Genomic DNA, 26,057 nt, shown 5'->3' with positions numbered 1-26,057 from the left:
GTGGTCTCACACAGCAAAGTATTTATGGTGCTTCTGGCCCTTAGGCCCTTTCCCACAGGAAAAGCCCTGCCTTCCTAGAGATCTCAGAGCATAATGGGCTCAGCTAGCCCTGGTCCTCCCCCTCAATTCCTTCCTGTATATCCTTTTGTACCACTAAGCTTCTGGTTAATTAGTGCATCACCCTTCTCAGTCTGATTGGGGATTTTCAGCTAATTAGGTAATCAGCCTTCTTCAGGGGGTCTGATTGGTGCCTAAGTGGTCAGAGTGCTGACTTACCTTTAGTTCCAGGGCTTTAATATTTAAAAGGCTGAATTGTCACAGGGCTTTAATATTTAAAGGGTTGAATTGTGGCTTTGTGACTGTTCTGAGTAATGGGTGACATATACTTTTGCTGCCCCACAAACAGAACAGGAATGAGCACTTTGCCTGGTGCAGATTCCCTTCTCCTCTGTGCTGGTTTTCACACTGGGTTGCGGAGTCAAATGTCTCTCCTTATTCCTTACCTACCTGAGGAGAGGTAAATAGCAGCTCTGTGGAGATTACATGACCCTTAATGCAAGCAATCAGTGGAGGGAAGTAAAAAAATTGTCTTACAATCCCTTATTCCCCTGTCCTGTTATGGAGGGCAAGTTAATGACTTACCTAATGTGTTTGAAATATAGCCATAAAACTCCCTTTAACTTTAATAAGAGCTGTTTGATTAAAGTCTAAAAATTCAGGGGTGAGCCTGCTGAGAGGAGGATAACAGGATTATTTTCTCCATGTTCATCCTTACAGAATGCTAGTTTAAAACAATCAAACAGAACCCACTTTGCTTGACATTGATTTACAAGAAAATGCAAAATCTACAGCCTGTGTACCACATAGATAAAGGTATGTGTTCCACAGCTGATCCATTTACAGTGCTGGCTACCAGTCAATTAAGTTACTTAGAGAGATCCATTATAGAATGATACTAGTCCACAGTACAATTAAAGAGCAATGACTTTCTTCACAGTTTCTCCTAATCCAGTTGTATGTCCTTTTCATTTTATAGGGACACTGCCATTACTGAGGTTGATATAGGATTAGACACACATGGTTTCAAGCATATTATTAATTTATTACCTGCTGGTTTGAAGCTACAATTTATTTACTAGCCAATTAAGATTTATTTACTACCCAGTTAAGTTCTATTTTATTCTGATGTCAAGAATGATCACTATGGACACAGTAACAATCAGAAGAGTGATTGCAGCAAATAACTGTTCCTAGGAGAAATATTTTTTTAAAAAAATTCTTAGCAATAAAGCCAAGCAGCAGGTGACCAAATATAGATACTGTTATCTGCTGTGAGGAGGTGGGAGATCCTTTCCTTCATATTGCATCACTGTAGTTCCCACATAACATGTCTTATTTTTCACTGAAGTCCAAATCAAACGATGCTGCCACTGTGTCAAATTGTATATGTGGTTAAACATTAATAGTACTGACACCATAGTTGACATAGAGGAGGACATTCTACTATGTTTTTTTCCATCCACAATATCATCACAATCTTTATATACCTCCTTCTTCAAACCGATAATGATGAACCATCAGTGGTTCCTGTGCTTGGGAAAATCAATGACCTTCCTTCTTTCTTTTTAACGTACTGAATTTACTTTATCTAGGTATTTGATTGTGTTCAGCTCTGTGCCTTACAGGAGCCAGCAAACAGAGCTGTAAACAGGGGAGTTTCAGTAAGAGTTCTGTTGGAAGAGGTTTTTGTATTTTGTGTATTGTGTTTTGTAGTTATATGTGTGGAGGCTGGCAGAGGCAGTGTGCTGGGAAAGAAGCTGAGCCCTGATTAGAGGGCAGGGCTTCTCTGGTTAGGGGTCCTGTAAAGGTAGCCAGACAGTCAGGCAGCGGCACAGACAGCTACAGTGGCACAGGAGCTGCTGACAAAGCTGTAAACGGGAGTTTCAGTGGGAGTTTACAAGGGGAGTTTGTGGGGGAGACTCAGAGACCTAGGCAAAGGAATAGACTGGCTAGTAAAGGGAGTGGATGGTGTTCTGCCGGTGTTCTGGTGCCCATTGTGTGTTTGTTTTGCTGTAGATGGTGGTGGTTTGCTTTGGTTTGTGTTTCCTGGACTAACAGGTTTTAGGTGGGAAGACTATGACCGATACAGAGGCAGCAGTGGAAGACACAATGAGGATGACTGTATGTGGAAGCTGCGGCATGTACATGATCCTGGAGGGAGTACCTGAAAAGAATTTTGTCTGCATGAAGTGCCGCCTGGTAGAGCTGATGGAAGAAAAGATCCGAGGATTAAGAGATGCAGGTGGAAACTGGCTGAGTTTAGAAAGGGGTTCAAGCAGATGATGGAGCAAAGATATGAGGAGGTTGAAGGGAAAAGCTCAGACTTGCAGATGGAAGCAGGACCAAAGAATTCTGAGGGGAGGCTGCTGGGTGAGGAAAGTGGACATGTGGAAGCATGTGACTAAGAGAACCAGGCAGAGGAACAGACGGGCCAGTGAAGGAGAAATAGAGCTCAGGAACAGGTTTGCAGAGTTGGAAATGAAGAAGGGCATAGCAGGTGATCGCTGAAAGTGAGAGGGCAAGGAAGAAGAGAAGAGCAGCTAGTCCTATAGGAAGAGGGGAAGAGTCAATGGAGACAACACTACCAAATTTGAGCCCCAGGAGGATACGGGATGGGTTATGGAGGATTGCAAGGGACAATAGAAATCAAGAAGACTTGCAGCCAGAGGGAACAGGGGATAGATCGGAGAATCACACTGTCACCAGGAAAGGCAGGTCTACGTGATTGGGGACTCCTTACTGAGAAGAATAGACAGGCCTGTAACTAAAGCTGATCCGGAGAACAGAAGGATGTGCTCTCTGCTGGGTGTTAAGATATAGGATGAGGACCTGAGGCTGAAAAGGATCCTAATGGGAGAGGGAAAGAATCTGCTGATTATCCTTCATGTGGGAACAAATGATATGGCTAGATTCTCGCTAGAAGGTATCAAGGGAGACTATGCCAGGCTGGGGAAGACGCTTAAGGAAATCGACGCTCAGGTGATCTTCAGTGGGAATCTGTCTGCTCCTAGAGAAGGGCAACAAAGGTGTGACAAGATTATGGCGATCAACAGATGGATCAGGCAGTGATGCTATAAGGAGGGTTTTGGGATGTATGGCCACTGGGAAACATTCATGGACAGAGGACTGTTCTCTCAGGATGGACTTTACTTGAGTAAGGAGGGGAATAGACTTCTAGGATGGAGGCTGGCACAACTGATTAAGAGAGCTTAAACTAGGAATTTGAGGGAGATGGCTGGAAGATGTCGAGGTAATCTCCATGCCAGAATTTAACATTGAGAGGGAAGAAAACAAATCAGAACGGATACAGTCAGTGTGTAGAGAATGGACATAAGGAGGAAGGGTAGTGTAGATACCAGTCTAACAGGTGATACTAGTGGTAGAATGTCTTTGCCTAATCAGATAAGATGTTAGTGAAGCCAAACAGCAAAATTAATATGTTTGCACACTAATGCGAGGAGCCTAGGTAACAAAATGGAGGAACTAGAGCTACTCCGTGCAGGAAGTGAAAACTGGATACTATAGGATAACAGAAACATGGTGGAATAGTAATCATGACTGGAGTACAGGTATTGAAGGCTATGTGCTGTTTAGGAAAGACAGAAATAAAGGCAAAGGTGGTGGAGTAGTGTTGGATATCAATGATGAGGTAGACTGTAAAGAAATAAGAAGGGATGGAATAGATAAGACAGAGTCTGTCTGGGCAAAAATCACATTGTGAAAGAAAGCTACTAGAGCCTCCCCTAGAGATAGTGCCTGGGGTGTGCTACAGACCGCCAGGATCCGATTTGGATATGGATAGAGACCTCTTTAGTGTTTTTAATGAAGTAAACACTAATGGGAATTGTGTGATCATGGGAGATATAGACTGGAGGACAAGTGCTAGTAAGAATAATAGGGCTCAGATTTTTCTGGATGCAATAGCTGATGGATTCCTTCACCAGCAGTTGAAGAACCAACCAGAAGGGATGCTATTTTAGATTTGGTTTTGGTGAGTAGTGAGGACCTCATAGAAGAAATGGTTGTAGGGGACAAACTTGGTTCGAGTGATCCTGAGCTTATTCAGTTCAAACTAGATGAAAGGATAAATGAAAATAGATTTGGGACTAGGGTTTTTTATTTCAAATGGGCTATCTTTAAAGAATTAAGGAAATTAGTTAGGGAAGTGGATTGGACTGAAGAACTTGTGGATCTAAAGGTGGAGGAGGCCTGGAATTACTTCAAATCAAAGTTGCAGAAACTATCAGAAGCCTGCATCCCAAGAAAGGGGGGAAAAAATCATAGGCAGGAGTTGTAGACCAAGCTGGATGAACAAGCATCTCAGAGAGGTGATTAAGAAAAAGTAGAAAGCCTACAAGGAGTGGAAGATGGGCGGGATTAGCAAGGAAAGCTACCTTATTGAGGTCAGAACATATAGGCATGAAGTGAGAGAGGCCAAAAGCCATGTAGAGTTGGACATTGCAAAGGGAATTAAAACCAATAGTAAAAGGTTCTATAGCCATACAAATAAGAAGGAAACAAAGAGAGAAGTGGGACTGTTAAACACTGAGGATGGAGTGGAGGTTAAGGATAATCTAGGCATGGCCCAATATCTAAACAAATACTTTGCCTCAGTCTTTAATGAGGCTAATGATGAGCTTAGGGATAATGGTAGGATGACAAATGGGAATGAAGCTATGGAGGTAGATAGTACCACCATCCGAGGTAGAAGCCAAACTCAAACAAGCTGGATGGGAACAAAATCGGAGGGCCCAGATAATCTTCATCACAGAATATTAAAGGAACTGGCAGATGAAATTGCAAGCCCATTAGCAAGAATTTGTAATGAAATCGGTAACCTCAGGGGTTGTACCCTACGACTGGAGAATTGCTAACGAAGTCCTATTTTAAGAAAGAAAAAAAAAAAGGGATCCGAGTAACTACAGGACCTGTTAGTTTGACATCTGTAGTATGCAAGGTCTTGGGGAAAAAAAATTGAAGGAGAAAGTAGTTAAGGACATTGAGGTTATGGTAATGGGATAAAATACAAATGGTTTTACAAAAGGTAGGTTGTGCTAAACCAACCTGATCTCCTTCTTTGAGAAGGATACAGATTTTTTAGACAAAGGAAACACAGTGGATCTAATTTACCTCGATTTCAGTAAGGCATTTGATAGCGTTCCACATGGGGAATTATTAGTTAAATTGAAAAAGATGGGGATCAATATGAAAATTGAAAGGTGGATAAGGAACTGGTTAAAGGGGAGACTACAACGGGTCATACTGAAAGGTGAACTGTCAGGCTGGAAAGAGGTTACTAGTGGAGTTCCTCAGGGATCGGTTTTGGAACCAATCTTATTTAATCTTTTTATTACTGACCTTGGCACAAAAAGTGGGAATGTGATAATAAAAGATTGCAGATGACACCGAAACTGGGAGTATTGCTAACACAGAGAAGGACTGGGATATCATACAGGAAGATCTGGATAACCTTGTAAACTGGACTAACAGTAACAGGATGAAATGTAATAGTGAAAAGTGCAAGGTCATGCATTTAGGGTTTAAAAACAAGAATTTTGGTTATAAATTGGGGACATATCAGTTGGAAGTAACAGAGGAGGAGAAGGACCTCAGAGTATGGTTGATCACAGGATGACTATGAGCAAGCTATGTGATATGGCCATTAAAAAAAACTAACGCAGTCTTGGATGCATCCAGGCCAAGTATTTCAAGTAAAGATAATGAGGTGTTAGTACCATTATACAAGGCACTGGTGAGACCTCATCTGGAATATTGTGTGCAGTTCTGGTCTCCCATGTTTAAGAAGGATGAATTCAAACTGGAACAGGTTCAGAGAAGGGCTGCTAGGATGATCTGAAGAATGGAAAGCCTGTCATGTGAAAGGAGATTCAAAGAGCTTGGCTTGTTAGCCTAACCAAAAGAAGGCTGAGGGGAGATATGATTGCTCTCTATAAATATATCAGAGGAATAAATACCAGGGAGGCAGGGGAAATATTTAAGCTCAGTACCAATGTGGACACAAGAACAAATGGATATAAACTGGCTATCAGGATGTTTAGACTTTAAATTAGATGAAAGTTTCAATCATCAGAGGAGTGAAGTTCTGGAACAGCCTTCCAAGGGGAGTAATGGGAAAAAAGATATATCTGGCTTCAAGACTAAGCTTGATAAGGTTATGGAGGGGATGGTATGATGGGATAGCCTAATTTTGGCAATTAATTGATCTTTGATTATTAGCAGATAAATATGCCCAATGGTTGTGATGGAATATTAGATGGGGTGGGACCTGAGTTACTACAGAGAATTCTTTCCTGGGCACTGGCTAGTGAGTCTTGCCCAAATGCTCAGGGTTTAACTGATCACCATATTTGGCGTCAGGAAGGAATTTTCCTCCAGGGAAGATTGGCAGAGGCTGGAGGTTTTTTGCCTTCCTCTGCAGCATGGGTCATGGGTCACTTGCTGGAGGATTCTCTGCATCTTGAGGTCTTTAAACCACGATTTGAGGACTTCAGTAACTCAGACATAGGTTAGGAGTTTGTTACAAGAGTGGGTGGGTGAGAATCTGTGGCCTGCATTGTGCAGGAGGTCAGACTAGATGATCATAATCCCTTCTGACCTTAAAGTCTATGAAAAATTATAAAAGTAAATAAACTCGTCTTTATATGTTTCTGGGTTTGTTTGTTTGTTTTTTAATTATTTTTGGGAGGGCCAAAATAAAGACTGGAGTTTACATTTAGAGGTGAAGGGGATGAGCTGTAAAGACATGCTTACTGTTGTTCTCTTGCATCATTATCCTTCAGTTTTCTGCTGTTCAAAGCTGCCTAAACAATATAGTTTGCTTAATCAGCATGCACTGAATCAGGGCTTTCATTTGCATCACTGTTTTATTTGGTTGACCAACAAAGAAACCATTTTAAAGTAATTACAGTGAATGGTAATATTTTCTGTTTCATTTCACTCAACTTTAACCTGTCTTTGTGTTTTTTTAACTGAAATATTTTCAAAGTTAACAATTTTCTTTTGAATGAAAATTAATTTTCTGTAGAAACATTAAAAATCTCTGATTTCAGTGTGAAGGAAAGGTTTTTTTTAATTGAAAATTCCTGTGTGGGGGGGGAACCCATTTTGAATGAAATTTTGCAAGATTTGTTTTCATTCCTACAAAGGTTAGTAGTAACGGTGTTGGTGTGAAATCTGATAGTTTATGAAAGACTTGGCCAAGTACAGAATAAAAGAGGAAATGAAAGATGAAAATTGGTCATTATAATGTTGTTTGGGTATTTTATTTGACATCTTTTCAAACTTTGTTTTTAATTGTCTCTCTTCTTTCTGGATCTGCTATGTGCAGTCCTAGTGCACAGACTAGCAGAGTATTTCTATGGGGGTTAGTTTGAAAAGATCCTTCATCTGAAAGACTTCAAACCAGCAGTGGAACAGCTCCAGGGCTGCTAACACTGCCTCAGGGCTGCAATAGTCCCTGGGCAACGGTGCCATCCCTGTAAGTGATTTTGTCTGGTGCATCCTTCTAGTCACAGTGCGTTCTCCTTGAGGCATTCTTCCTGCGACTGCTCTGCTTAGGCAGAAGAGTTCTGAGGAAACTCAGTTGTCTGCTATTCTCTAAACCCCGATGCATCTAGTTGTCCAGAGAGAATCAAGGCTGCAATTTGATGACTTGAGATGTTCTCATTTTGAGCTGCTAAAAGTTTGGAAACAGAGATCTCATGCAACACTTCCCATTACTTTAATATGTTAATAGGTACTGTTGTATGTGCCAATGGCATGGGCTAACTTCCCTCATATAAACATAGATCTCTGCTTACTGATCTTAGTGCTTCAGAGAGGGGAAAAAAAAGTCCTCCTCGACATTGTGCCCTAAATCAGGGAACTGGATTAAGAGAAGTCTTACTCTAATGCATAAACATATAATAATGGCAGCCTCTCCCTGCACCCCAACCTCTAGCCCTGATCCCCCTCCCGCTCACTGAACCTCTCGATCCCAGCCTGGAGCATCCTCCTATACCCCAAACTCCTCATCTCCAGCCCCCCCCAGAGCCTGCATCCCCAGCTGGAGCCCTCACCCCCATGCACACACTCTACCCCCTGCCCAATCCTGGAGCCCCCCTCACACATCCTGAACTTCTCATTTCTGGCCCCACTCTGACACTTGCACCCCCAATCAGAGCTATCACCCTCTCCCACACCCCAACCCCAATTTTATGAGCATTCATGGCCCACCCTACAATTTCTATTCCCAGATGTGGCCCTCGGGCCAAAAAGTTTGCCCACCCCTGTTCTAGTACTTCTGCTACTGCTGTGCAATATATTAGAGGGTTTGATTTAGACAGCTCAATCAGTGATTATTGATCAAAGATAGATCAGCACTATACAGAAAGGGGAAAAAAGGTCTGCAGCTTACATTTTCACTGCTCCAAAGAATATGAGTCACATCAGGTACAGACGCTCCCCGAATTACATAAACCCAACGTACACAAATCCGAGTTTATGGAAAAAGTTCCGTAAGCTAGAAATAGGAGGGGGTTTTTTTTGTTTGTTTATATGTTGTTGTTTTTTTGCGTAATGGTTGGAGTTACATTAGGGTTAGAGTTAGGGAACGCTTGCGTCGGGGAGCATCTGTATATATCCCTTGTTTACAACAAACAGAAAATTCCCCCAAATTCCACCCAATTAAGACAAGCCCAGTGCTGGGTTTAGGGGCAGACATCCCAAGCGACTGCGTGGGGTGCTGGACTTAAGGGGTTCCAGGCTCAGGGTCCTATATTTGTTGTGCAGATGCTAGCATGCAAATGTATCATCTTATATGACAGGGATAAATTATGCATGCAAATCATGCATTCAAGTTGTGAAATGGGCTAGAAATGCAATAAAAATAAGGTATTTAAAAGTTTAACAAATAGAGGGGGGCACGGAAGACGCTCCTCAGCTGGGGCACCATTTGGTCTAGGGCCAGCCCTGGAAAAACCTTTCATACTTTCCCTTATCTAGTTTGCACCTCCTGTTTTCAGGGTACAGAGACATCTCCCCCAATTATTTCTAGCACCCGCACCAATTATTTCCAGCATTTTATTTAGTTCAGGACTCCTATACCATTTATCCCAGTTTTCCTACAACTCTCTTTATATTTTGCATCACTTCTCAAAGGTTCTGCATACACAGGGTTACATACAGTTCACAATAAGCCTGGCAAGAGTGCAAAGCATGGTGGTAGTTTGGTTCATACCGTAGTTAGTGTAAATGCTGAGAATACAAAGCCTTCTAGAAATATATCAGTTAACAAATATTTTTCATTATTTCCAGGATTCAACTCACTGTTTAAACAACAATTTTAAGATTTCCTCCAATCATTTGTTAGACCCATTTGTTTTGTCCTGCCTTAGATTAGATTGTAAGGTGTTCAGAGCAAGGATTGTCTCTTACTAACTGTTTGAACAGACTGTCCCCTTGAAAGGGTCCTAATCTTGATTTGATCTCTGTGTGCTACTGTAATAGAAATAACAACAAATATAAACATATCCCACTTTTTGGTACCATGTATATCATTGTTTGGTTAAATATTGCCTCTTCTAAGTAACTGACTTTTGTTGGATCCTTCCAGGGCTGATTAAGGCAGGTTTCACTGTATTAGTGTTTTGAAATTCAAAGCATTTTCATGTTGAACCAAACCACTCTGTATTCCACTTTGCTATAATGAACTTCATTAGTCAGTGCAGAGCTTGATTAACAATAGGAAACTGAAGTAGTCTGAGTACCTTCCTGAATGCACTAGAAAATAAACTGCTTTCTTTCCCTCCCCTCCAACCTGACTCTTGTAACTATAGCTAAACCCAATAAACACATGGAAGATTTAGATATGAAGTAAATTGGGCCACATGGTTCATTTGCCTTTTATACAAAGCAGCTGCTTTATTCCAGGAAAGGTAGAAAGCATTAACCAGATTAAGGAAACCTACAAAAATTGGAAAAGCTTTTCTGTGAGCTTCAGACTGCTCATTTTATGGGAAGTTAGTAGAGCATGTAGTAGAGTCTCCTGCTGCTTTTGCCTTTCTACTTTGTCTAACTGTCACATAGTATAACCTCATAATGGATGATATATGATAGTGGTTAAGATACCTACTCTGTTACAGAGTAGAAAAACCTGTTTTCCAGCCACTGAGAGTATCTGGGAGCTGTAAGGAAGTCAGACTTGCATCAACTTAGTCTGGATTAAATTGCTAAACTTCTGTTTTGAGCTCTCAAATAACCTACTAATTAAACAATGTATTATTTATTCACAGAATTACAAAATTAACATCATATAGGGAAATTAATTTGGGTTTCAAATAATGGAGCAAATGCAGGAACCTATTTTAACTTTTGCTGCATTGCTAGTGAAATATAGGGATGATTTGACAAATTAGATGGTATCATACTTTATACAGCCAGGAAAAAATTTGATATTTTAAAAGGAACACTGAGATGTGTATTGTAACAAAGAGTATATCCTCTTGAAACTCAATGTACTACCAACATTCTTTTTGTGACCTTTAAGATCTTTAATTATCTTGAGCTGGATTATATTTATGTTCCTAAATGCAAAAATTTAAATTTATTAGAGATGGAACAAAAGCAACTCCTCAAATTCTGAACCCTCCTTAATGTTTGAAGTCCTTTGGATTTGAGGAACCTATAGCCAAACCTGTGCTTACACAAAGTATGTTCTGGTTTGGTTTCAGAATCTTAGGCATGAGTATGTGAGGGATCTATAGTGTGGTTTTGGAAATTAAATGAATATTGCAAGAATTCTGTTCTTACAGTTTTTTTCTTTCCTGCCTAGTAGCTGGTCTTCCTAAAACCCACTGCTGACAAATAAAGAAGATAATGAAAACTAACTATTCTTGCTCCACTCTTCCAAAAAAAACCCAAAACAGACAAAGCCAAAATTCACAGGCTCCATTATCTTACATGTCTTTGGGAAGATAGGTCCAATGAGCTTCGGTGATGTGGTAAACATCCTGACCTATACCCTGTCACATGCCCACACTGCAACAGGAAGCAGAACAGGGAGCTGGAGCTGCTTGCTCAAGTGGGTTCTGTGGCAAACACACTGTCCAGGATCATTTATTACTCTAGGGCCCTTTTTATTTTATGGTACATGTTCTGCTGATGCAGGGGAAAAAATATTAAATATGGAATGGAGCATATAAGTGGAATGAAGATTTCCATTGAGAAAGTAGGCCACAATATATAAATGATAGCATCTCCTATTTCAGTTAGGCACACAATACATTTAAACAGTGGAGTGACAGGCACCTAATATAAGATTGAAAGACATTACATCATCAGTGAAATATAAAGCTCCTATAATAATAATAATAGTCTGGAATTCAGTATGGAAAGAGTGCAGTGAAAAGCCGTACCATAAAGTAGGCCCAGTACATGCTGAAACAGTATAAGCTATTATATTATGGAATGTAGTCTGTGAACTATGGGAGCATAGGCTTCATATGGAAATGTAGGGTTAGTGGTAGGATCCTTACTGTAATCTTGTAAAGTTGAAAGTTGTATGTAATCACTGTGTGAGAATAAGGTCAACAACAATGCAAATACTTGACATATGGAACACAGCATATGAATGATGAGAACAGAAGTCAACAGAAGGTCCTTACTACAGTCAGCAGTGATGCATTATATAATGTATATGAAGAAAAGGGTCAGTTTGATATTTTAAATCATGGTGTACTATAGAGAGTGAACTTTTTTTCTGTCTGTGTTCTGTAAAGATTGAATATATCACTTTGGCTGTATTTTATGAATCTCTGCTACGGGGATCACCCTGTTGTATTTTTATGAATCTGGGTAATAGATGGAAATCACCCTGTTGGCTACTGCAGCACCTACTTTGGTGCAAAGCAAAGGATGGATAAAAAGGTAGAGATCCTTTTTTGCGTTTACTCGTATAATTTGTAAAGCACTAGGATGAACAGTGAATACGATGGCATCAAAGCCCTGATAAATGGACTGTAAAGTTTTCCCACTCTGTATGTTTCTGCAGGAGTTTCAGCGTGCAGTAGAGCTATACAAATAACTGATTTTTGTTTTGTTTTGTTTTCTGGCAACTCCAAAAACATCAGAAGAAAAATAATGGGTTGAACCAAAACGAATTTGTTTCAAAATTTTCTGTGAATTGAAAAAATAAATAAAAATTGTATTGGGTCAAAGGAAAAATTTCAGTCAACCCAAACCAAAAGGTTTTATTTTGGGTGGTTTTTTTTAAATAAATAAATTATATTGAAGCATATTTTCAAATGGAAAGTTATTTTGAATCAAAAAATGAAAACATTGTCTTTTTTAACTTTTCATTTCAACTTTTTTTACTCTTTTGGCATTTTTGTGTCCTGGTTTTTTGACATGAACAATTTGGCAAACATGCACTCACACAACATTTCAGTATCAGTGAATCTGATTTTTTGACAGAAAAATTCACCCAGTTCTAGTGTACAGATCCATGCAAGCAGAGAAGGCAGGAGCCTTCTTTTCCTGTCATCTTCTATTTTTGCCCTCTCTGTTCCCTCAATATTATTTTTCCAAAGGTCTGCAAGCTTGTCTGTTAATCAGAATATATGAAATGCACCCTATTTTGCCTGGGTGAAGACTACAAATCTTCTGCTTTATCTGATTTGCTGTGGGTCTTCCCTAGGGCTGCAGTGGTCATCTCTTTAGTGACAGTGTTGGAACAGAAGCAGCTGTCATCCAATTGCTGCTCCTTCCCTGTAGATACCCAGCATATTATTGGGCAAAGTCAAGTTGTGTGCTCTATCTCTGCTACGTATACATAAACAGCTATTTATAATCCCAAAAGATGCTATCACATCTCAGATTTCGAGTACAAAATGGTCAAAATTTCTAAACAACCAGAATGGTTTCTTCCCTTACGCATAGTTTTGACAGCAAAACTGAGTTTATTTCTCTGTTGAGGTTCAAAGGGCCTGAATTTTCACTCCACGATGGTGTAATTGCACTAACTTCAGCATAATTACACTAGAATAAAACTTGTGTATAGCATGAAGAATCAGGTCGTATATCTGAGTGTTCCCAAAATCTGGACACGATTTGATCTGAAGGATTGATCTTCACCAATCTGTAATAAACAGATATGAATATATAAACTTATTCTTATGTGACTTAGTCTGCTATTTTGTATATATATGTCCAAAAGCATGAGTAAATATGTTATTAAAATCACGTTTGGCATGTAAGTACCTTGGGATGGGGACTGAGTTTTGTATTTCACTGAACTCAATATTGGTACTTACCTAGCAGCAATGGAACCTGAGTAAAATATTTATTTATCTGAAAAAGTGGGATTCTGAATATAACAGTGAGAGGCCCAGTAGCAATACACCTATTTAAAGTACCACTGCAGCAGGAATAATTCTCTGAAGAATTCAGTGAAGTCAGTAAAATAAGAGGGATCTTCATCTTGCTTTGACTTCTAACTTAGGTCCTTGTAGGTTTTCCTGTCCATGCAAAGGTGAAGAAAGAAAATGTGGAAGCAAATATTTTCCTAGAAAAGCAAGATAATAGAGTTCACATGGGCAAGGGTAGGAAAGATGACACGTGTGTGTAACAAATGTGTAGAAGTTGTCAGTGAATAAAAGTGAGTGTAGGGGAAATAATTTCCCCTTCTCATACAAACAGCATTCCCTAGTCTCAGAATGAAAGGTAATCTGTATTCATACATGGTGGGCTAATGCCACATCATTTTTCACATTTAGGAGGCACATCTGAAGGCTGCATCTGCCGAGCTGTATTTGTCCACATTTGAGGAACTCTAGTAATGTTCAATGAAAGTTCTGTCTTCTGACCAGCAAGCCGTGGTTAGCTGCAGCTGGAGCAGCCAGCTCTCTGACAGAGCCCACACACACTCAGAAATGTCCAGGTCACTTGAAATTTAATCCAATTTTTGAATGTATTGGATCTAATCAATTTGTAAAGCCTTTTAGGTAACTAAACCAGCTTATCTATCCTCAGACCTTTTCATATACTTATGACATGCACAATCCTCAGTCATTCTCATCAGTGCCAATTTAGAGCTGGATAGGATTACAGTCTCCTGAGTTTTAGTCTTGCCTGATGAGACAAATTCATAATCTTTTATATTTTCTTTGGGACTATGCAGATGTTAAGCACCATTGCCTTCAACTGGCACACAACTTCTTTCCAGAAGAACATTAGAAATATCTTATCATTTGAATGCATGAGGATGACAGGAAAGACTCTGCTTAAATCTGGTTTTGCCAATAAAGAAAACAATAGCTTTTAAATCATCAAGGTCACCCAGGTGAAATGGCTGTCATGAACTGATGAAATGTGTTTAGACTCAAACCAGGGTGGACATGGAAGATTGTGAATATAAGATCTAACCCCTCTCTCTTGGATCTTCACATTCAATAATCCTTCTTAAGGCCTGAAAGTCTAACTATTACCAGTTTTCTTCTGTTAGAGCCAAACAGTTACTTTTATCTATATTTAAGATGGGGAAACCTCTTGCATCAATTTAGAGTTCATATACAGATTCAGCCCCTTTGACCAGCAGTAAGGATAAGTGGGGACTCCATTTTTTGGGGTTTTTCTTAAATCAGATGTCAACCATAGGCTGCCTTCTTTTGGTAGGGTCTGATGGGGAAGGGTACAGGTTTAAATCTTTCTGGGTTGGATTGCATCAGTTAGGCACAGCTTGTAATAACTGTCCATGTGGACCTTTCCCAGGAGTGTACAGGCAGCACATCTATTACAACCCTTTGTGAAGTGCTCTATGCTCCATTGCTTACCCAGAGGCAAGGCTAGCCAGATCTGCTAAATTCTAGTGGATAATGAGGCCATGCTCCCCTCACCCATGACCCTAAAAGGAATGTGCAGATTGAAACTATAAGGAAGGAAAAATTCCTTAACACAAACGCTTTCTCTCCGCACTAGAGTGGTGGAGTACTTATGCCATGAGACAGAGTTAACAACAGTGGGAGATTTTCTTAAGAAGTAGAACCCTGGCCTCTTGGGATCCTGTTTCTCCAATTTTTGGGTGGCAGTGACAAACTAACAGTCCTCTGAGATGGTGTTTTTAAAAATCAAAATACATCCACTGAGGTTAGGCTCAAGACACCAGTCAAAGCTAGCTGTACTCATCACATCACTCAGTATTATGTGGCTGTTTCTTACATAAACAATAGACTGCAGTATCCTTAAGGTTTGCATTGATCAAAATCTTTGTGCAAACTTTTGATCACAGGCGGTAAACTTAAGGAAATAACTTATTTTTTTCTGAGCTACTGTTTGAGAGCTCTTCCCTTTTACCCTCCTTTTAAATCTGAGAATCTTTTGTGAAGAAAGAGGCTTTGCTATGATTTGAAGCCAGATAAAGTTTTCCAATAGGTATCACTCTAGAGCTTTTTAATTATATAATAGTATGTCTGTGGATAGTGTGATTATTAATGCCAGACTACAAGGGGCAATTGAACAAGAACATTTCTTATTGTCCATAACTGTGAGAGGTATAAGACAGACACCAAACTGAGTTTGTACTATCTATAATGTAACGTGTAAGCCAATAAAAGGAGTTAGAATAGGACTAAAAGCTAGGTTTTCCAATAAACCAAAATGACTGGACAGACACATGCAGTAACTCCAACTGACAGCTTGTTTGGCTTGACAGAGAGACAGATTTTGGTATTATATGAAATCTTCAGTTAATTTAGGAAGATTTTGCAAAAGCCTCTAAGGGATTTAGAAGCAAAAATCTCAGTGAAAGACTGTCAATAGCTATTGTGTTTCTAAAATCCTTAGGTATTTTTGAAAATCTCCCTTGCCCAATATTTTATGTAGCTAAGCTCAGAGCCTAACTCACTTTGCTTTTTACATCTGCCTATGGTAATTTCTTTATAACTTGTCTTTGTTTCTGCCTCATGGCAAACATATTCTGCTTTTCTTAAGATAACTGAGGGCACTTGTGACCACTTCTCAACTAAAAGACATAGAGCTGGTCAGTGCGGCCTCCACCCCCATGACAAAACTGATAGCTTTGACCAGGAACTGGGTCAAAAGACGCAGGGAAAACAGTGATGCACATTTCATTTGACCTTCTCTTCAGTGAATCTCCCTCTGGGGCACAGACCCTCTCCTGACAGAAGGGTGGTGCAGGTTGCATCTCAGTTTCATCTATGATGAAAATCAGTTTTGGAGAACAATTTGAAGCTTTAGACTTGATGCTATATCCCCATTTTCTATTCTACAGAAGCACCAACATTCATCACTAGTATTATTAATAGTAATAACAATGTAATTAATTAATATCATAAGCAGCAAGGTGGTTTTAATTTGGTTGTTTGTTTTGGGTTTTGTTGTTGTTAATTGGACCAAGAAATTGAAAAATGTAGGTGAAGTATAGTCATCTATCTCTAAAATAGGCTATATGACTGAAGCTATTTGGTTGTCAACCTGAATCCAGTGGAGCTGGTCATTAAGAGGCAGGAAGCTTATTTCTAGAGCACCAATAGAATGCATTTATCGTACTTTATAAGTACAGCAAAGTGTCCATTCAAGGGACTGATAAAAATCAGTAGCTTAACCTAAACAGTATTGTACTCAGTACTTTTGGAGCCCTTTGGATCTCCCACCAAATACAAAATGTTTGGTTCCTTTATTGTGTTAGGTGAAAGATAACTTGGGATTTTTGCCCCTGTCTTTTATAGTCTAGTGAACTTTTGAAATGTATCCTTCTCAAAGTTCCGTGTCCCTGCTGTGAAGGAAAGGTACCATGGCATCTGATGGAGAAGGTTCCAAGCTGCTTTCTTCCTTGTTGGTTCTTTCTACAGTGTACATTGATCTGTTCCTGCTGCCTCTGATATGCCAATAAATGGCCACTTAACTGTGGTTACCAGCTGTCTGTGATTACACCTGGAGAGAGGCATCCACCTTTTTCCTTTGTTTGGAAAAAAAAACATGTTTACCCATTCCCCAGATATGTCTGATTCAAACACATTTTAGTCCTATATTTCTTTCACGTTTGTTCAGTCCTTGGGGAATTTATCGTACATACACCACACACAAATATAAATGATTATTGTGTTATTGGTTTTCTAATGATACCTTACATAATACCTATTAGACATAGATTATAACATAAGTGAAGTAGGATACACTGAACTGGTCAGACTAGCTGAAAGGCACTGCCAGATGCTGGCCCTCTGGAATTGGGATGCTCTTCAGGTCATACCTACAATGGTTTACCATACATAGGAGACAAAAGTCTTAGGGTATGTCTGCACTATGGGATTATTCCAATTTTACAGAAACCAGTTTTTTAAAATAGATTGTATAAAGTCGAGTGCACGCGGCCACACTAAGCCACATTAATTCGGTAGTGTGCGTCCATGTACCGAGGCTAGCGTCGATTTCTGGACTGTTGCACTCTGGGTAGCTCTCCCGTAGCTATCCCATAGTTCCCGCAGTCTCCCCCACCCACTGGAATTCTGGGTTGAGATCCCAATGCATGATGGGGCAAAAACAGTGTCGCGAGTGATTCTGGGTAAATGTCATCACTCAATCCTTCCTCCGTGAAAACAATGGCAGACAATCATTTTGCGCCCTATTTCCCTGGCAGACGCCATAGCATGCAACCATGGAGCCTGTTTTGCCTTTTGTCACTGTCACCATATGTGTACTGGATGCTGTTGACAGACGCGGTACTGCAGTGCTACACAGCAGCATTCATTTGCCTTTGCAAGGTAGCAGAGACATTTACCATCCCTATTGCACCATCTGCCATTGTAAATTGGCGATAAGATGATGGCTATCAGTCATTTCGCACCGTTTGCATTTGGAAATTGGTGATGACGGTTATCAATCTTTTTGTACCTTCTGCTGCTGTCATGGGTGCTCCTGGCTGGCCTCACTGAGGTCGGCCGGGGATGCATGGACAAAAATGGGAATGACTCCCTGGGTCATTCCCTTCTTTATGTTTTGTCTAAAAATAGAGTCAGTCCTGCCTAGAATCTGGGGCAAGTGTACTAGAGAACCATAGAGCACAGCTGCTCTGGGTCAGAGCCCCAGAGATCCCGCAGAAATGATGAACTGCATGCCATTCTAGGGGTTGCCCCTGCAACAAACCCACCTGTTTCTTCCCTCCTCCTCCAACCCTCCTGGGCTACCGTGGCAGTGTCCCCCCATTTGTGTGATGAAATAACAAGAATGCAGGAATAAGAACACTGAGTTTTAGTGAGATAAAATGAGGGAGAGGCAGCCTCCAGCTGCTATGATAGTCCAGGCAGGACATTAAAGGCACGGGAGGGGAGAGGAGCGCAGCCTCCAGCTGCTATGATAGTCCAGGGAGTACAGAATCTTCTTTAAACATGAAACGGAGGGGACTGATGGAGCTCAGCCTCCAGCTGCTACGATGAGGATGGTTACCAAGCCTTCTGTACCCTCTGCGGGACTGACCGGGAGTCATTCCCATTTTTACCCAGGTGCCTCCAAGCCGACCTCACCAAGGCCAGCCAGGAGCACTCACGGGTTGATGATGACAATGGATACTAGTCTTTTTGCACCGTCTGCCACCAGGAAGGGGATGCTGGTGTTCAGGCTGCAGCACCCGTCTACCAGCAGCATGTAGTAGACATAGGGTGACACTGAAAAAGGCGAGAAATGATTTTTTTCTCTTTCTTTTTTTTGGGGGGGAGGGTGTAATTTGAATACATTACACACTGAAACACCAGGAAAATGTTTTTGATCCTTCATGCATTGGGAGCTCAGACAAGAATGCAAATGCTTTTTCGGAGGCTGCGGGGACTGTGGGATAGCTGGAGTCCTCAGTACCCCCTCCCTCCATGAGCCTCCATTTGATTCTTTGGCTTTCCATTATGCTTGTCATCCCAGCACTGTGCTGAGTCCTGCTTGGCCTCTGTCTATCATAGTCTGAGAGATTTTTTCAAATGCTTGTCATTTTGTTTTCTGTAACAGAGCTTAGATAGAACAGATTTGCCTCCCCATACAGCGATCAGATCCAGTATCTCCTGTATGGTCCATGCTGGAGCTCTTTTTGGAATTGGGACTTGTATCGCCATCCGTGCTGATCAGAGCTCATGCTGGGCAAATAGGAAATGCAATTCAAAAGTTTCGAGGGGCTTTTCCTGTCTACCTGGCCAGTGCATCTGAGTTCAGATTGCTTTCCAGAGCAGTCAATGGAACACTATGGGATACCACCCGGAGGCCAATACCGTCGAATTGTGGCCACACTAATCCTAATCTGACATGGCAATACCAATTTCAGTGCTACTCCCCTCGTCTGGAAGGAGTACAGAAATCAGTTTAAAGAGCCCTTTATATCGATATAAAAGGCTTCGTTGTGTGGACGGGTGCAGGGTTAAATCAGTTTAACACTGCTAAATTCGGTTAAATGCGTGTAGGTAGACCAGGTCTTTTAAAATACATGTGAAGAATTTACCATCAAAAGATCTGATACAGCAAACAGTCCTGAATGCGTCATTTCTTCTGCACACAGTCCAGTTAAAATCAGGGGGACTCCCTGCTACAGTAACTACTTGTAAGATGTTTCTAGATGGGATACACAAGAAACAATTGGAACAGATGAAAGTTGGAAACACCAATGAAAATATCAGTACTGGAAATCTTCATGCAAGAAGTGGGTTTTAAGGAGAACTCTGGACTCTTAGAAGACAGGGAAGCACTTTATCAGCATAAGATATAAGACATGATGAAAGAACAGTCCAATATTCTTTTATTTATGCCAAAGAAAATTTCTCTTACCTTTTCCATGAAAATATTTAGCCATCCAGTAGACATTTTTTAAATTACATCCCTAAATGTATGTAAAAAAAAACTAGACAAAAAGGAAACAACTGTGGGTAGATTCAAAACTTTTTCTTCTCTCTCTCTAGTATCATAGTAAGGGAATTGAAATAGTGAGTGAAATAAATTGTTTTCATAAGTGACATAAAAAGAAGAATGAAATTATTCATTTCAACACAGTGCTTTAATCTCCCATAGAATATATGTATGTAATTGATGTGGATTATATAGTTCACAAAAGAATCAAAATTCAATCTATGTGTACTACAAAAGCTACAGATTTGGAAACAAATATTTGACTATTTTATTAGCATGAAATTGCTGTCTTTGAGCTATGGTAATATTGATTACCCTTATAAGTTTTTCTAGTGATTTGATATTAGTTGGACATAATATCCATAAGCATCCACGTGTTTCTATCATTGTAATCCTTGTCCCACTTACATCCATCTCTAGCTGTACTCATTGTACTATATCTAATCCTAGGGTACAGTGCTCATGTTCAAACAAAACTAAGTGTAGTACATACTACTGTGAATAGTCAACAGTGGGTCTGCTCTTGGTCATAAGCATTATGTCCAGCAGTCAGTGTCTGCAGGAGCCTGACTCTTAGATTAGAAACTCCTTGGAATAGAGACTATGTATTGTATTATCCTGCAATGTACAATACATGTTTGTAGTGATACATAAATCATAATAATGAAAATATTTTTTTAATTTTTGATGTGGTATGTCAAAACCATTGTTTTGACCTACGTAACTTCTATATATTAAAACTATCACAGAACAACAGCACTACTGTCATAAACTATCTGAAGAACCACTTACAGTACATAAGAGATATTCAGTACCTTCTTCCTTTATTTTTCAACAGAGATTATGACCAAGCCTGAGTTAGAAAGAAAGATTGATTGAAGTCTGTAAATGATAAAATTTATTAAATGTAATCATGAATGAATTATACATTGACAAATATTGCTTGGCCAATCTCTTCCTTTGTGTTCCTGCACTCTGTTTTGGTTGTTGTTTTTTTGGTTTCCCTACTTCAAGGTTCTCCTCTTCACTGCTAGGCAATGTGACAACAAACTAAAGCAGTTAAGCATGGTTAGTTCTGCTTCCAGTCCAGTGTCACTTGCAGTTTCATGAATCAGCTATTTCTGATCCCACCAATCCTTAATGTTCTAAAATATCTTACATCATCATGTTTCAAAATTTATATCAGTGAGACATGCTATAGTATCAGTACAGGAAATAAGCAAGCAAGAGAGACTGCAGTCACAACAAATAATTAATAATAGAATTACACTCTTTTTTCCTGCTATGTAAAAATCAATTCCTGACACATGTGTCTTGTAAATTTCTGGATAAATTTTGTTTTGGAAAAAAAAATCAAGTTGCATGATGAAATAAGAAATAAATGTAATTTTATTTGGATCCTTTGATAATACATAATGTCTCCTAACTTTTAAAAAATCTGTATCATTTTTAAAAACTTACAAATTAGCCCATATTGTGTTCCTTTGTAGCCTTCTTCAGCTGTGCAATGATATATGCCACAAGGAGTAGATCTGTGCATTTATGCTTTTTATTCTTCATAGATATTTCATTGACCATAATACAGAAGAAGATAGGTATTTCAATCATTGATGCTAACACTGGAACCATTAGACGGCCAAGATCTTTGACAGAGAGGAAACACCATGGTACAACATCCACAGTTGCTGCTTCTGAGATAGGTAAATAATACATTTATTAGACATGTAACAGAAAAGCTTCCATATCATATGAATGCAAGACTAATAATTGTTTTTAAGGAATATTATCCTGATTGTCTATAGGTTCTCTTCAAAGGCAGGCTTTTTTCCACCAATTTGGAGGTAAAGGAGAATTTGAGGTATACATGTTATTCTCTAATTCCAGAAAAAATACAAATACATATATTTATTCATCTATGTAAATTTATTCATCTATGTAAATTCATCTATTAAGCACATTGGTACCAATTTATCTCGGGCACAACTCCATTATATGTACTGCACTCATATCAGGGAGGAATTTAGCCTTTTTGTGGAGATTGAATATCAGCTTTCATATTTCTTGACAAATAAACAGTATATATTTTTAAAAGAATATTGCCTAATCTGAGAAAGTCAATCATTCCTTTTTATAGCTAGAATTAACTTAATGACCCTACAGATTGAATCCCCCCTCCACCTGCTCCCCTCCACGATCCCTCCCCCCTCTTTTCTCCCCCATTGTTTTCATCTAGGAAATTAAATCCCCAAATATTTCTTACGGTTTTATTAATCTGTTTTTTACTTTGGAAAGTGGGAAACAGGTTAGGATATTTTGAAATTTTTACTCATTGTGACTAAGACATAGAAAGCTGAAGCAAATTGTCTGAGGGTCACTGTGGTTTAGTGGATAAGATTTGGATCTGGATTCTGTTCCTGTTCTACAGCAAACATTCTGTGTGAAGTGCTCATAACTGCCTAATCCAGACCAAATTCCTCTGAGGAAACAAGGCTACTTGTTACCTTAAAATAAGAGTATTTTCTTGATAAAACAGGAGTATTTTCTTACATCTGTAAAGCCAATTTTGTCGGTAGTCCTATTTAACTTAAACAGTTGTAAAAATTGTATTGGTAGAGGGGAAAAAAGTGTTATACTTTTTTAAATTCTCCTCCAATTAAGAAAATAGCTAAAAGTGACTGAACTCATTTTCATCACAGATCTGACATCCTGACCAAGGCTAAATGCTGGCATTAAAACAAAGGGAGAGAGGAATACTAAGCATGTGCCCACACAAACTGACAATTGAACCCACATTTGTAATCTTTCAGTGACTATGATTTGCTTGGGAACATGAACTATTTTCAGATGCAGTTTTTCTTTTCTTCTTGCTATATCCCATCATTGCCACAAAATGTTGCAACACAACGTGGACCAATGACAATAGCCACCAACACTAATGAGCTTCCTCTCTGTTTTCATCTGTTTCAGCTGCAGATTAAAATTGAATCTGTTTTGCAATTTGATTTACGGAAGATGCTACTAGCATATGCTATAGTATTAGTATATATATAATTTTATGAGGACAACAAATTGATTTTTTTATTATGCCTGCTTTTGGGATTCAGTTCCTATTTTGAACTAAGTAAATTTCTACAGTAAATAGTAAAATCTTGACTTTTATGTGGTTAGTCATAAAAAAACACAACCATTGAGACTTTGGTGTGCTTCTCAGTTTCTTTGCATAATGTCTTATTACAGTGCAACATGCACTAAACTATAATTTAGGCCTAATCATAAACAGGTGCATAGTAAAAGTGAGGTTTAATTAAGATTTAAAAGCCACATTGGGACATCCATATGAAGCTGCAAGTGAAAAGTAATAGTTGCTATCCAGGCTTTCCAAAAGTAACTGTTTTGCAGAAATAAATCTCAATAGCATTAAAGTTAAATGAAGCTTTTCTATATATTATTTATGTCACATAATCAAGAGAGTGGTATTGTGCACAGGATAGTAATAACGATTATATGTATAATTAAAGAAAACTAGATGTATGGTGATGAAATGCTATTTTAAAGACAATCTCCTTTGAATTCTACATCCACAGTGCTCTGTGTTGTAGGGAGAAATGGGCATTGTTTTCCCTCCATGTTTACTTCTCATTCTTAAAATGGGGGAGTTGGAAAGATTTGAAACTTTTGGTAAAAAGAGGAGATTGACAGACAGATAAACTAGGTTTTGATTAGCCTTTCTTGGGTCCTCTTCTTCCATAACTAGTTCCTAAGATTTAAATATTTTAATGTACTCCAGTTGGAATTGTCTTCAAGTTTATAACGATTATCACGCTGTACCAAATCCCCTGAGAAACTGGAAATTGAAACTAGTACTGGACAAGGAGTCTATACAGCATGAAGAGCATCAGTGCTCTCCTCACTCTTTGTTACTCAGACAGGCTGCCAAATGTTGCACCATCTGCAACTTTTCCATGGCACTCACTTTAAAATGAACAATGCGTTTCAGAAGATAAGCCTTGGGCTGACAAATAGGTAGAACCACCATGGCTAAATCCTAATATGACAAGAAGGGTCATAACCTTGAAGCAATTCATGACAATTGCTTAGCCAGGAACAATGAAGAATGCAGAAGGTCCTGAAAGTGTGCCCTACCTTGACAGTCAGAGGGAACTGTGGCATTGTGGTTTTGGCCAGGTGTCCAGAATGTTTTCCTCTCCCCACCAACATCACTTCTGTCTTGCCCAGGTTTAGTTTCAGCCAGTTACTCTTTATGCTGCAGCTTATCTCACAGTGCTGTCTGTATTTGATGTGAAGGAGATTTAGAGCTTGGTGTTATCTGTATACTACTGGCACTCATACTCTGCTTACATTTCAGATTTATTGTTTCTGAGCCCTCTAGGAGGTGCTTACATGCACTTTCTGGGTGGAATTTTGAGAGGAACTCAGTCCCAGATCCACTAAGGTATTCAGGCACCTAACTCCCATTGAAATCAATGGATCTGGGTCTCAGCATTGGCCTAACTACTCCCACTGAAGTTTTACCTCAGTGGGAGCACAGTGAATCTAATGATGAGTGCTTTTGAAAATTCCATCCCCAGTGAGCACGAAGCATGAGTCTTTGCAAGAGGTATCGTAGAATCATAGAATATCAGGGTTGGAAGGGACCTCAGGAGGTCATCTAGTACAACCCCCTGCTCAAAGCAGGACCGATTCCCAACTAAATCATCCCAGCCAGGGCTTTGTCAAGCATCACCTTAAAAACCTTTAAGAAAGGAGATTCCACGACCTCCCTAGATACAGGAGGTGGTGGATGGTATGGGGCCATCCTTTCTTTAACACATTAACTGCAAAGATGGATAAGAAATGAGGTATAAGAGGGCCACAGTCAGAGTAAGTGGGATGTGCCAAGAAAATAACATAGTTGAAGTAGCTGCTTTGGCTTTTTCAGCATTGGTTGGTGCAAAACAGTCTGCAATAACACCTGCTAGGAACTCCCCAGATGTCAAGGGAATAAGACAGTTTATAATGCAGTACTACATCTTAAGTGAAGGAACTGCAGAGTGATGAACCCCAGCTCAGTTCTGGGGAAACTAACTGAGAATGTATACTAAAGACAGAGTAATGTAATACTTGGATAAGTGTAAATTGATAGGATTAAAACAACATGGCTTCAGCGAGGGTAAATCATGACTCGGTAACTGTCAGAATTCTTGGAAAAAAGTAAATGAAATAGTGATGGAGGAGAGCCAGTTGACATGATTTGTTTGGCTTTTTTAAGGGCTTGAGACAAGGTCTCTGACAAGAGACTATTAAGGGAAATAAATAACTACAGAATGAGTGGGCAATGTGCTGTCATAGATTAAAAGCTGATTTAGTGAGAGGGAACAGAGCCTCAGTGAATAGTTGTTCCTCTGAAAGGAAAATAGTTAAGGGGGTGATGTTTTGATCAGAATACTTTGTAATAATGTAATGAATAAACTTGCAGAAAAGTGGTGAAATCAGATTGTGGTATATCCTATCACAGTTGGTAAAAACTAAGGAGAATTTAGATGGACTCCTGAAGGATCTAAACATATTGGAAATTGGGTAGTGAAATTTAAATTTAGATGAATGCGAGGAATCATACTGGAGGAAAAAAATCAAAATTTCTCTCATTCATATATAAATATATATGAATATATATGAATGAGATGTTTTGATTTTATATATTAAAGCAGATGCTTCAGATGTGTATATATATATATATATATATATATATATATATATATTTACACAGTGATACATCCTGTATCAATAAAAACTGATACAAACCATGTATCAGTATTATATTATATATATACACACACTGATACATTCTGAAGAAGAAAGATCTACTGCAGGAATCACTAGTAGATGCTTCATTTAAGAGTATTGCTCAATATGCAGCAATGTTGAAAACAACAAATAAGATTCTTGTCTACTTTAAGAGAAAGATGGGGGCCAGGGAGAGGCAGAAGAACTGAAGCACTCATTTCTAATAGGCTTGTTCCAGCTTGAAGTCAATTCCAGTTAAAGTTAACTTATAGTTTGAATGTTCAAAGCAACACACACTACAAATGGGAAAGATAAAAAAA

General features: G+C 39.3%; 1 protein-coding gene across 1 annotated transcript in view; it reads left to right on the top strand.

Annotated features, from left to right (window-relative positions):
- Positions 1 to 26,057, top strand: part of CDH18 (cadherin 18) — a 1,009,618-nt gene that overhangs the window by 924,333 nt on the left and 59,228 nt on the right. The window contains 4 exon segments of the mRNA XM_030551747.1: positions 21,516 to 21,555; positions 21,557 to 21,581; positions 21,584 to 21,630; positions 21,632 to 21,653. Coding sequence (XP_030407607.1) covers positions 21,516 to 21,555; positions 21,557 to 21,581; positions 21,584 to 21,630; positions 21,632 to 21,653 — 134 coding nt within the window.

Source organism: Gopherus evgoodei, chromosome 2 (assembly GCF_007399415.2).
Source record: "Gopherus evgoodei ecotype Sinaloan lineage chromosome 2, rGopEvg1_v1.p, whole genome shotgun sequence".
In the NCBI taxonomy this organism is placed as follows: domain Eukaryota; kingdom Metazoa; phylum Chordata; order Testudines; family Testudinidae; genus Gopherus; species Gopherus evgoodei.
Note: the sequence above shows the minus strand (reverse complement) of the source record. Positions and strands in the feature narration are given on the sequence as shown.